Source organism: Protomyctophum bolini (genome assembly GCF_963924005.1).
Source record: "Protomyctophum bolini genome assembly, chromosome: 11".
In the NCBI taxonomy this organism is placed as follows: domain Eukaryota; kingdom Metazoa; phylum Chordata; class Actinopteri; order Myctophiformes; family Myctophidae; genus Protomyctophum; species Protomyctophum bolini.
Window position 1 is genome coordinate 40,191,477 of NC_137872.1, and position 12,335 is coordinate 40,203,811.

At 44.5% G+C, this 12,335-nt stretch overlaps 2 protein-coding genes across 2 annotated transcripts in view; one reads left to right on the plus strand and one right to left on the minus strand.

Annotated features, from left to right (window-relative positions):
• The first annotated feature begins 871 nt into the window (after positions 1-871).
• LOC308323205 (uncharacterized protein) lies at positions 872-3,539 on the plus strand. The gene is made up of 3 exons (XM_080774883.1): positions 872-932; positions 2,707-2,887; positions 3,242-3,539. The coding sequence occupies exons 1-3, from the start codon at positions 878-880 to the stop codon at positions 3,519-3,521; spliced, it is 516 nt and encodes a 171-aa protein (XP_080631009.1). The 5' UTR covers positions 872-877; the 3' UTR covers positions 3,522-3,539.
• Positions 3,540-5,883: 2,344 nt separating this feature from the next.
• Positions 5,884-12,335, minus strand: part of LOC308323487 (lysosomal alpha-glucosidase-like) — a gene marked incomplete at both ends in the record, with an annotated part of 38,322 nt that continues 31,870 nt past the window's right edge. Inside the window, 4 exons of the mRNA XM_080775215.1 lie at positions 5,884-5,949; positions 8,127-8,279; positions 9,983-10,147; positions 11,236-11,334. Coding sequence (XP_080631341.1) covers positions 5,884-5,949; positions 8,127-8,279; positions 9,983-10,147; positions 11,236-11,334 — 483 coding nt within the window. The remainder of the gene's footprint in view (positions 5,950-8,126; positions 8,280-9,982; positions 10,148-11,235; positions 11,335-12,335) is intronic.

Sequence of the window (12,335 nt, forward strand, 5' to 3'; positions counted from 1 at the left end):
GGTCCGACATGCGCTGCTCCCGTGCTTGCGGTTAGGGTTAGGTTAGGATTGAGGTTTCGGATCAATATGCTGTCGGAAAAAAGACCTGCACCCTAGTTCTAATGATCCTTTCTTTGTGTGTTTTTCTCTCTGCCCAACCCCACCCAGGCCTGGTGGAGCTGGATGGATGTGTGTTTGCCGTGGGGGGCTCTGGGAGTGAGGAGAGTAAAGCCTCCATGGAGCGCTACGACCCCCAAAACAACACCTGGAAGCTCCTGAAGGATGCCGTCATGCCCGAGGCTTATCGTGCCAAAGCTCTCGTCTCGTCTCCGCTTGTGGTCGCACGAGGAAGATGGCTCTATTTTATTGGTACGGACGGGTTAATTAAGGTCCCGTTCACGTCTTTACTTCGGTAGACTCGATGCGAATGAATGGGCATCATTCTTGCATCATTCTTGCATATTAAATTTGCCTTCTGCCTTAGTTTGCCCTCTCACTGCGCTGTCATCCGCAGCAATTTGCAACGCAGCAGGGAACTTTATCAATGTGTTCAATTCATAAACTACACAGTGAAATCTATAGTGTTTTTGAGTGGTGCAACCACTCCAAGGAACAGCAATGTCCGTGTTCACCTATGTGTTGGTTCGGTTCACCTATGTGTCCGCCTACCTATGAGTACCAGTATGACTATATGTGTGTGTGTGTGTGTGTGTGTGTGTCTCTCTCTCTCTTTCTCTCTCTCTCTCTCTCTCTCTCTCTCTCTCTCTCTCTCTCTCTCTCTCTCTCTCCTCTCTCTCTCTCTCTCTCTGGACCCTAGGTCATGATCCAGTCCCAGGTCTCCAAGTACGACCCTGAAAAATCTGTGTGGAAAAAGGTCACTCCATCTGGGTCCCTTCCAATGCATAGTGATCCGTCAGCTGCTTGTGTTCTGAATGGAAAGATCTATGTTACAGGTAACATACCTGGTCTTATAGATCTATGTTAAAGGTATCGTACCTGTTCTTAAAATCTAAGTAAAGCAAAGCAACATCAAATTAAAACTCCAAATAGTTGTAATCGTTGTAACACTCCGGTTCGGTCTCTATCCTTGTATTACTCTATGACAGGGGTTTTCAATAGGTGGTCCGTGGACACTGGTGGTCCACGGAGGTGTTCCATGTGGTCCCTGACCATACATTTAGTAATGTAGGATCTGTAGATTCTTTCCACTAGTTGAGAAACCATGACTGAATGACCTGGTGACCTATGATGGCCATCCATGTAGTAATTTACTGACAAGTTGGAGGTCAAGAAATTCATAAGAAAGAGGGAGTTACAATCTCAAGAGGGGGAGGTGCACCGGATTGTCTGGTTGAGTCATTATTATTAGGAAATGATCAGTAGTCCATGGACCATTGGTGAGAAATGTATACACATGGGATGATCATAGCGACTGACACAAAAGCACTAATCTTAGCCCAGGTCCCCACCCAACACAAACAGTGGTCCCAAGGTTAACTCTTAAGTCAGGGTGGTGGTCCCTCGTTCACAATCAGTTGACGAACCTCTGCTCTATGACACACACCCACCACAGTGAACCCGCCCACAGAACTGGCTAAAGGCACAGTCAGAATGGCTCCTTCGTACAGTAAGCTACTTGAGTAAATTAAGCACAGTAAGCTTACAGTACAGACCTTAGTTCCGTATTATTTCCAGGGGGTCCCCAGCTAAATGATAGTTTGGAACCAAATGGACCCTTATGGGTCTAACATTGATTTTACAATATAAATTGATAGAAATGCCATTAAATTCTTTATTCAGATGGATCCTCATTAGCTTCCACCGAAGTAGCAGCTACTCTTCCTGGGGTCCATGACAAACAATACATAGAATACAACACAATAAAAATAACACTGCACAATTAAAACACAATTGTACAATCTTGCAAAAATACATTCAGAATACAAATACATAGGGGCACGGTGGCACAGTTGGTAGTGCTGTCGCCTCACAGCTAGAAGGTCCTGGGTTCGATTCCCGCTCGGGGCGCTGTGGGTGCTGGCGGCGTGTTTCCTCCTCCGCGTCATCAGTGCCCATACCTGAAGGTGGGGTTGGCGAAAGGGCCTTTCTGTGTGGAGTTTGCATGTTCTCCCCGTGTCCCCTAGGGTAGATACCCTCACAAAAACATGCAGTAATCCTGGTCTCTAAACTGCCTCCCCCTGGCCAGCCGGGGCGCCTGATGGAGGGGAAAGGAACTGGTTGGAATAACGTGTTCCTTCCACGCGCTACGTCCAACCAGGGAAACTCCCCCTGTCAGGTGTAAAGGAGCAACTTGGACACTCAAGCATGAAGGAAGCATGAGTTAAGTCCGTTGCTCTCCCCAGGTTGGCGGAGGGTGTTTAGAGCCCAGGATCACATTAGATGATTGACACAGGGGTGAAAAATGGGTTACAAAATCGTGGGATAAAAAATATAAAAAAAATAATAATAATAATACAAATACATTTAAGACATTAAAAGTACAGAGAAATAAAAACACTTAACAAGACATCCCCTTAAATAATGTCAGCTAATTCAAATTAAAATTGGGGTAATTGATCAGGTGTTAAATGAGGGTCCGTAGACTAATGTTATGTCCAACGGGGGGGGTCTCCCATAATAAATGTCGATTTAGGGGTCCTTGACATGAACAAGTTGGTGAACCACTGCCATAAGTAAAGTAATAGACTCACTTCAACTTCACTGCAGGTCAGTCGCCCACATTGGAGTCGTTTCTAGACCATGGTTGCTTCATGGCGTGCTTCAACCCAGAGACCAACTGTTGGACCACGTGTGACCCCTTAAAACGTAACCCGCTACGCTACCGGCATAGCCTGGCTGTGGTGGACGGACAGATCTACATTCTAGGAGGCCTGGATCACGAAGAGAGGTGAGACACTGTTCACCACCAACAGGAACGTGCACACACAGACATCAAAGGGGGCTTCAGCCCCTGACCGTTTACCCGTCTGTTAAACAACTGCCCTCTCTAGACCACGAATGCAGCATTTGCTACATGGTGAAAGAAATGCAAATGCCACTCCTTTCCATGTCATACCGAGACGGCAGCAGTCGGGTGAATTGCTTTTTTCCGAAGTATCCTGAAGTTGGAACGCAGGATTTTTGGCGTTGAACAAATTTGATTCTAAATCCATGTCGTTATGCCTGCCTGGGGGGAAAGTGTTGTCATGTCCACACCAGGTCCTTCTCTTATATGGCTATGTTGGTGTCTCTTTTCATGCAGAAATGTGAAGAGCATGGCGCGCTACTGTGAGGAGACCAACAGGTGGGAGAGCATGGAGTCTGGTGCTGGTGGTGCATTCCACTGTGTCACTCTCAGGCTGAGGAAGGATCACGTACCCGTGGCTGATGACGATGATGAAAGCTCTGATGATTCTTCCGATGATGAAGATCCAAATGGTTATGACACTGATAACGCTTATTATGCTGATTATACTCAGGAGGAGGAGGAGGATAACGAACGGCAATGGGCAGGATGGCAAATGGCACGTGATTTCTCTTAAAGGGATTGTGACTGTGTTTTTTTTAGCTTTGCCTCCACTCCTGTGGCTGTCCCTGTGTCTGTATGTCTGTCCCTGTGTACGTCTGTATGCCTGTCTCTGTGTATGTCTGTCTCTGTGTATGTCTGTATGTCTGTCTCTGTGTCTGTATGTCCTTCTCTGTGTCTGTATGTCTGACCCTGTGTCTGTATGTCTGTCTCTGTGTCTGTATGCCTGTCTCTGTGTCTGTATGTCTGTCCCTGTGTACGTCTGTATGCCTGTCTCTGTGTATGTCTGTCTCTGTGTATGTCTGTATGTCTGTCTCTGTGTCTGTATGTCCTTCTCTGTGTCTGTATGTCTGACCCTGTGTCTGTATGTCTGTCTCTGTGTCTGTATGCCTGTCTCTGTGTCTGTATGTCTGTCCCTGTGTACGTCTGTATGCCTGTCTCTGTGTATGTCTGTCTCTGTGTATGTCTGTATGTCTGTCTCTGTGTCTGTATGTCCTTCTCTGTGTCTGTATGCCTGTCTCTGTGTCTGTATGTCTGTCTGTGCATCTGTATGTCTGTCTCTGTGTCTGTCTGTGTGGGGGTCCCCAGGGTGCGCTCCTCACTTCACAAGGGTGTGATTTTTTTACTAGGTTTTCTGAGCTCAATTGCACCCAAAAAAACTGAACTTTTAATATTCAGTAGATGTTCTTTGGTCTGGGGTTTTCTGGCTCAAACAAAGTGCTCTGATTTTCCTGCTGTTTGTGATGTCACAGCCTGCAAATCCCATATGTGTTAATGGGATTTGAATCGACTGCACTGGTTCTGATGTGCCAATAGATAGTAGTAGTATAATAAATAGTTAGTAGGGATGTGGGGTGTCAAACCTCCCTGTACAACCATCATATTTGTTTAATAGACATTTGTTCCCTTGATAGAAAGTGCTGTGCTTGCAGCTTGGATGAATGAGTCATGTCTCTCAAATAATTAGAAAGAAGAAAATGGCACACTTTTTTTTTTTCTTGTTTTTCTTCTTCGTAATTATTTGGTCCAAGATATTGTGTTCATTGTCATTATTTGTCACAACTCGAGGTCTTTAAATAAAAACATTTTGAAATGTCTATGGGAAAAATGCAGCACAGAAAAGAAATTGTTATGGCTGAGTAAAATAAAATACAATAAAATAGATTACCCAGCTATGACCTTTTTCATGAAAAAAAATGAGTAGTGATATGGCTGACTGAGTAAAATAAAACAATCTACCTGAAAATAGATAGCTATAAGTGAAGAGCAATTTCCGCAATTTCAATTTCCGCAATTTCCTCAATTTCCATTTCCGCAATTTCAATTTCCGCAATTTTCATTTCCGCAATTTCCTCAATTTCCATTTCCGCAATTACCATTTCCGCAATTTCCATTTCTGCATTTCCGCAATTTCCACCATTTCCGCAATTACAATTTCCGCAATTTCCATTTCCGCAATTTCCGCATTTTCCGCAATTTCCATTTCCATTTCCAACTATTAATGGCAGCTGGGTTTCATCATTCAAATAAAATAGAATTCTGTCCGTTTAGCTATAAAATAATGTCAGGGAATAGGGATACAGAGTATATGTCTTTCATTTGCATTGCATCTCCCCCCCCCCCCCCAAGCTTTTATTTTCGTTCGAGTAATAGTACAACTCTAATAGTATTACTTATAATAATGTAATTAAAGATAACTTCATTCAGATTTATTTATTTTTATTTAATTTTCCAGATTTTTTTTTTCTTCTTTTTTTTTGATTTTCATTGGTGGGCCAGTCATAATGGTCCCGCGGGCCTGAGGTTGAGTATCACTGGGTTATAGCCCATGTTTTTTGAATTATTGATTTTTTTTAAATCCTCGTTTTTCATCATTTTGGACCATGGGCTATAGCAGCCCATATGCAGCATCTTGAGACTGGCAGGTATAGAGGAGGAGTAAATGGTAAATGGTGCATTTATATAGGCTAGCACTTTTACTTATAGTTTGTGCATTACATTCACCCATTCATACAGGAAACCATGGTTTCCGTGGAGGAAAACTTAATTGGCACCAAAAGGGCAATGCCTGAACAATTTGGACTGAAATGTCCACCACAGCCCAGCATGACGACGATCAACTGTGGCACACAGCGGTGACATTGCAGTCAGAGAAATGCAAACTGAGACTTATCTAATGTATTAAAATAATTTATTCAAATGAAAAAAAAGAAAAACAAATTAGGCTGCTGTGCTGGGACTACTTTCATTTTCTTTTTAAACAGTAGAACCAATTTGGAGGTTTTGTGGAGACAAAGAGACCTCCACAGTCCATCCAGACTGCGGTGGTTTGAGAGTGGAGGAGGCCATGAGGTCCTGGAGTAACACGGTCTAGTGGATCACAGAGTCCACTGGACTGTGAACATCTGTGACATCGGCAGGGCCAGGCCGGTCACTGTCAACGCCTGTAGTGAGACAGAAAGAGAGACAGTGAGAGAGAGAGAGATTGTGGACATAACATTTCAGACCCCATAGAGCACCGAAGTCCTGACGTCACTTGGCAGTAGAGGGCGCCAGTCGACAGGTTTGTGTACTTTTTATTTGCTTCTTCATATAAGAACTGTGTTTGAAAAATAAACCAATCATCCCGGCCTTTTCACTCATACTGAAGGTGGAAATGTACAAATATACCCAAAGAGTAACAAAATAAGCGCTAGAAACGAGTCAAACAACCCAGGGTGCCATGCCATTATTCCGACCTCCCAATATCCCGACCTCCCATAATTCCGAAAAAAGCAAATAATTAAGAACTCCCATAGGTCCGACATCCCGTTTTCCCGACCCTATTAAACCCATAATCCCGAAATCCCATTGTTTCGACCGCCCATATTAAACCCATAATCCCGAAATCCCATTGTTTCGACCGTGCCCAACTATGAGCCTCGCGCACGAGGCCACCGTGGGCAAACGCTCACGCACCACGCTCAATGCCTTTTGGATAAGTGTTTGATTTTATTCTGCTGCTGTTTAACATGTATGTCCAATAAATAAATGCTATTCCTATGACTATGTGTTTGACTTTATTATGCTGCATGTTTTTACATTTCTGTCCAGCAAATACATATCATGCGTTGGTGCCATAGACTGAGAGCGATGAGACGCACGGGGGCTGCTGCAGAGCAGAAATGTGCACGGAGCGCACGCTGCGCACAGAATGCTATCCCTTAAAATAAATGTTTCACTGTATTCTAGGCTGTTTTTACAGGTTTTTACTAGGCTACAGGTTGCCTAGTGGAGTGCGATCATGCACCAACGCACGAATGAATAGTTTGTTGCAGAAATGTAAAAACAGCCTAGAATACAGCGAAACATTTATTTTAAGGGATAGCATTCTGTGCGCAGCGTGCGCTCCGTGCGCATTTCTGCTCTGCAGCAGCCCCCGTGCGTCTCATCGCTCTCAGTCTATGGCACCAACGCATGATATGTATTTGCTGGACAGAAATGTAAAAACATGCAGCATAATAAAGTCAAACACTTAGTCATAGGAATAGCATTTTTTTATTGGACATACATGTTAAACAGCAGCAGAATAAAATCAAACACTTATCCAAAAGGCATTGAGCGTGGTGCGTGAGCGTTTGCCCACGGTGGCCTCGTGCGCGAGGCTCATAGTTGGGCACGGTCGAAACAATGGGATTTCGGGATTATGGGTTTAATATGGGCGGTCGAAACAATGGGATTTCGGGATTATGGGTTTAATAGGGTCGGGAAAACGGGATGTCGGAACTATGGGAGTTCTTAATTATTTGCTTTTTTCTGAATTATGGGAGGTCGGAATATTGGGAGGTCGGAATATTGGGTGGACACCCAACCCAGAGACTACATTTACGGGTGGCTGCAGCTGCCCGTCGCACAATATAAACTGACATGTTAATTACGTTCTTTTAAAAATTATCATTAAATATGAAACATTAGTACATTAGTAGAGTCGAGTCACCACCAGTTGAGCTTACGTCAACGAGGAATCTCAGGAACGCAATGTGTTGACAGCTGGGCGTGACGTATATTAGCAGTGACATTGCTTTCATGTGTAGTTTCAAGGCTTTTGCGGCCAAATTAATTCAATTTTCTCCAGAAACTGGCTGTATCAAATATTAATGGACATCATTAACGACACACAGTCACCACCCTGACAGAAAGGCCGGGATGATCGGTTTATTTTTCAAACACAGTTCTTATATGAAGCGACCTAAAATGGGGATTTAAATGCAACTAAAAAAATACATTAACCCGTGTACTGGCGCCCTCTACAGAAAGTGACGGCAGACTCATTTTTTATTATTATTATTCTTTAAGATATTTTTTTGCGGCTTACGCCTTTTATTGGTTTTTGAAGGGACAGACAGTATAGGCTGACAGGAAACGGGAGAGAGATGGGGGGATGACATGCAGTAAAGGCCGTGTCGGGCTCGGGAGTCGAACCCGCGGCACACTGCGACTGGTAATTACCAGTCGGGTGACCAGACGGTTACGCCACCGCGTGGGCGAACAAGTCACTTTGGCCACCACTTGGCGAAGTATTGAAACAAAAACAAAGAAATGGCTGAAACGTTTGAGTAGCGCCGAGACAGCCAGACTTCACCTTGGTGTCGGAGCGGTACGTGAAATCCAGGACTTTCTCCCCGTTGGCCCAAACGTAGCGCGGCGCCGAGGGCAGGCCGAACACCCGCAGACCACCCAGAACCAGGCCGTCTAACGCCCCGCTCAGCCTGAGAGGCTCACTCACCACCTGGGACTGGAGAGAGAGAGAGACACTCACTACCTGGGACTGGAGAGAGAGAGAGAGAGAGAGAGAGAGAGAGAGACACTCACTACCTGGGACTGGAGAGAGAGAGAGAGAGACACTCACTACCTGGGACTGGAGAGAGAGAGACACTTACTACCTGGGACTGGAGAGAGAGAGAGATAGAGAGAGAGAGAGAGAGAGAGAGAGAGAGAGACACTCACCACCTGGGACTGGAGAGAGAGAGAGGGTCACTCACCACCTGGGACTGGAGAGAGAGAGAGAGAGACACTCACTACCTGGGACTGGAGAGAGAGAGACACTCACTACCTGGGACTGGAGAGAGAGAGAGAGAGAGAGAGAGAGAGAGAGGGAGGGTCATTCACTACCTGGGACTGGAGAGGAGGGCGAGAGGGGAGGTCACTGTTTGGATAACGAAAATCAACAGAGTGACATGGGTTGTGTATCGAATCTATCGATGATCCGTGTGACATATTGGTAACGCCAATGCAAGGCACGATATTGTTATGAATCTAAATAAATAATTCAGGTTCTCAGGTTCATGTTGTATGCAGCACATAATGTATCCGAACAAACTCTTCCCTGCTACCTTTTAATTAGGTTGTCGATTTATTCCTTGCACTGCACTGCACCTTTATTCACTGTATATTTAGTCATTTACTTGAGCTTACGTTCGATCCGTTCCAGTACAACCTGTACCTGTTCCAGTATAGAGCGTCGCAGTCCCGCCCCCTAGTGTCATGGTGACGCCAGGCCCAGGAAATGATTCCCAATGCATTTTTCCCCATAGACATTTCAAAAATTATTTATTTAAAGACGGTTACGCCGCGGAAAAAGCCAACTCGAGTCTTGACAACTCATGACAACAAACACAATATTTTGGACCAAACAAATAATTACAAAGAAGAAAAACAACAAAAAAAGTGTTGTTACTTTTTGCAAAGTCTACGAGGAAAATGTAACGGGGAATCATTTTCTGGGCCCTGGTAGGGGGCGGGACTGCGACAACTCTATACAACCAGATTATTGCCTGGTTCTTTACCAAACAAGATGCAAACACCACATTTAGCAGATGCTCTGGACTGGAGGACAACCTGGTGACACCGACTGCAGCGGACCTTTATCATGAAAAACCCTATGTTTCTATATCAGTCGTTCTCAAACATTTTCATGTCAAGGACCCCCAGAATTATCTGTAATTGGCCGCCGACCTCCATCTGAAAATATGTTTTTCCAGGGACACCCCCCCCCCCCCCCCCCTCCAGATCGAAGCAAAGATTTCAGTAAAAACCGTTCGCTCTGAAAGAATATATATTCAAAGATTTGCGCCACATTTTCACGATTTTTCAAAAAAGTTTCAATAGCTAAAGTGTAACATAACGCTTGAAACTCCAAGAGGGGTTCCTGACCAGAAATAGAATGACTTAAGTTGGGCTTAATTTCACCAGAGCCATAGAGTATAGACAGAGTTACGCAAACTCCGTTCACTTCATGGGGCTTTAGTCCTACATATACTTCTATTGGTTTGTCCCTGGTTTTCTGCCCCCTCAATGTCACAACTCTTCTATTAGATGGCTCTGTAGAGTTTCACGGATTTCACGGAGGGCCCTCTGAATTCTAGAACGACCGGAGTCTTCTTCGACCCCTCGAAAGCACCCGTTTCTATAAAGACGCCGTTTTGTTTCACCACTGACCTGTCCCGCGACGAAGAGGAGGTAGCAGTAGCGTCCCGTCTGGAAGGTGTCCAGACTGTCCCCGTCGTCCCAGAACAGGTCCCCCCGGGCCCAGCCTCCTGCAGACAGCGCCACCGTCAGGAAGAAAGGGTTCCCGCGCGAGGCTGTGGTCGTCAAGGCTGGCTCCTAGTACACATTAAATGTCAACATAATAAGAAAAAAGAAAACTCAACTTCTGGTTTCATGTTGACAGACATGTAACAGGCCCTTTACAGGTCCAAAACAGTAACTTTGCAGGATTCAAATTTAAAAAAAAAAATAGAAAAAGCTGGAGCTTGTGGATCCGCTATACTTTTGTGTGACACTGTAGTATTATTGCATTAATATTAATAGATATTAAAGGACCACTTCACCACTTTTCAACCTATCTTCATATAATAGGTCCTCACTAATAATCATGATAAAATGGCACGATTCTTTTCTACACAGTCTGTGTCTCATATAGGAGGGCTGTGGGCAGTTTAGAAACCGTCTTCCAGTGACATCATCATCAGGCAGACTTTTTTTTAAACAAGAACATTTTTACAAAAATGTTTGGATTTTCATTATCGTGAGAACGATGGCTTCCATTTTCGCATTGCAACTTTTCAGGACTAGAAAGCCTGCAGTTTCTATTAGCTTGTATTCCCCATCGATGATGTCACTGGAAGACGGTTTCTGAACTACCCACAGCCCTCCTATGAGACACAGACCGAGTAGAAAAATAATTGCGCCATTTTTTCATGATTATTAGTGAAGTATTATATGAAGATAGGTTGAAAAGTGGTGAAGTGGTCCTTTAAGAGGTTTCTGCCCGACAGCAACGATATCAAATGGGGATCATCCCTCGCTCAGCGATGGAGCATACAGGCTGGGGCGTCCAGGTACATAATGACCTGCTCTGAGACGATGTGTCTCTCACATGGTACATAACGACCTGCGCTGGGACGATGTGTCCTCTCACATGGTACATAATGACCTGCTCTGGGACGATGTGTCTCTCACATGGTACATAATGACCTGCTCTGGGACGATGTGTCCTCTCACATGGTACATAATGACCTGCTCTGGGACGATGTGTCCTTCTCTCACATGGTACATAATAACCTGCTCTGGTACGATGTGTCTCTCACATGGTACATAATGACCTGCTCTGGGACGATGTGTCTCTCACATGGTACATAATGACCTGCTCTGGGACAATGTGTCTCTCACATGGTAAATAATGAACCCACCTGCTCTGGGACAATGTGTCCTTCTCTCACATGGACATTGATGGTGTCGAGAGGGGCGGACAGGAGGAGGTACTGCCCCCTGCTGTAGAACGGCTGACCCTGCAGGACAGTAGGAGTATAATGGGAGGGTGGGGCGATACGGAAAAATGTAATACCACGATTATTTTTTTCAAGCAGCATCACGATCCACAATGGTATCACGATTCCTTTTCATGATGGTTTTCATGGTTATTTTTCCAAGGGATAGTTCAGATTTTTTTTTAACTTAAGCTGTATGAAATACTTGCCATTAGTATAGTGGTTGCAACTGTATCCATTGATTAGTGGAACTTTTGTTCATTTTTGACCCCTCTATCACATATGCTTATGCTTTTTGTGTCCATATTACTACGCCCCAAAAAATAGTTCCATGTGATAGAGGGGTCAAAGTTGAACGAAAGTTGCGGAAATATTTTAGAAACAGGTCAACAATACAAATGACGTTAGTTTTGTGAATTAATTTACTTTTACTGCGTGGCCCCAGTGCCCCCCCACAAAATGACCGGAACTACTTAATATTGACCAAAACCAGAGCAGAACAAGGGGAATTAATTAATACATTTGCAACCACTATATTAATGGCAAGTATTTCATACAGCTTATGTTAAAAATCGGAACTATCCCTTTAACACTTCGGATGCCCAAATTGATCGGATGATCAAATTAAAGCCGCGGGGTGCTAAGGACGTGTGGGCACGTCTTGAGGTCTTTTTTTAATCGATATAATGCTAAAATAAGTGCTAAAAAAAAATTTGGGGGGGAGAAACGGCCGTTGCCTTGCTCCGTCCCCGCCCCCCGCGCCTGTTTGGCTGCCCTTTGTCCACAGCCCCTCCCATTTTCTCAGAATCTACGCTGCCTCCAGCGTAGATTGATCATAACAGCAATGTTATGTCCTAATTTCTGACTTCATGATGCATCCGGGTTACAATATGAATGCTTCTAAAGAGAGATCAAACTTACTAAATGTAAGATTTCACCTCCCGGCTTTGGGAGGAATACTTAGAAAGGCGGAGGTTTTCAGAGTGACCACTGGCGTATACATCGTGCAGACTGTACCAAGT

Coding starts and splice junctions, on each gene's coding strand:
- LOC308323205 (XM_080774883.1), top strand. CDS start 878: ATGCATAGTGATCCGTCAGCTGCTTGTGTTCTGAATGGAAAGATCTAT. Junction 933..2,706: donor TGGAAAGATCTATGTTACAG/GTAACATACCTG, acceptor ACTTCACTGCAG/GTCAGTCGCCCACATTGGAG. Junction 2,888..3,241: donor GGCCTGGATCACGAAGAGAG/GTGAGACACTGT, acceptor CTTTTCATGCAG/AAATGTGAAGAGCATGGCGC.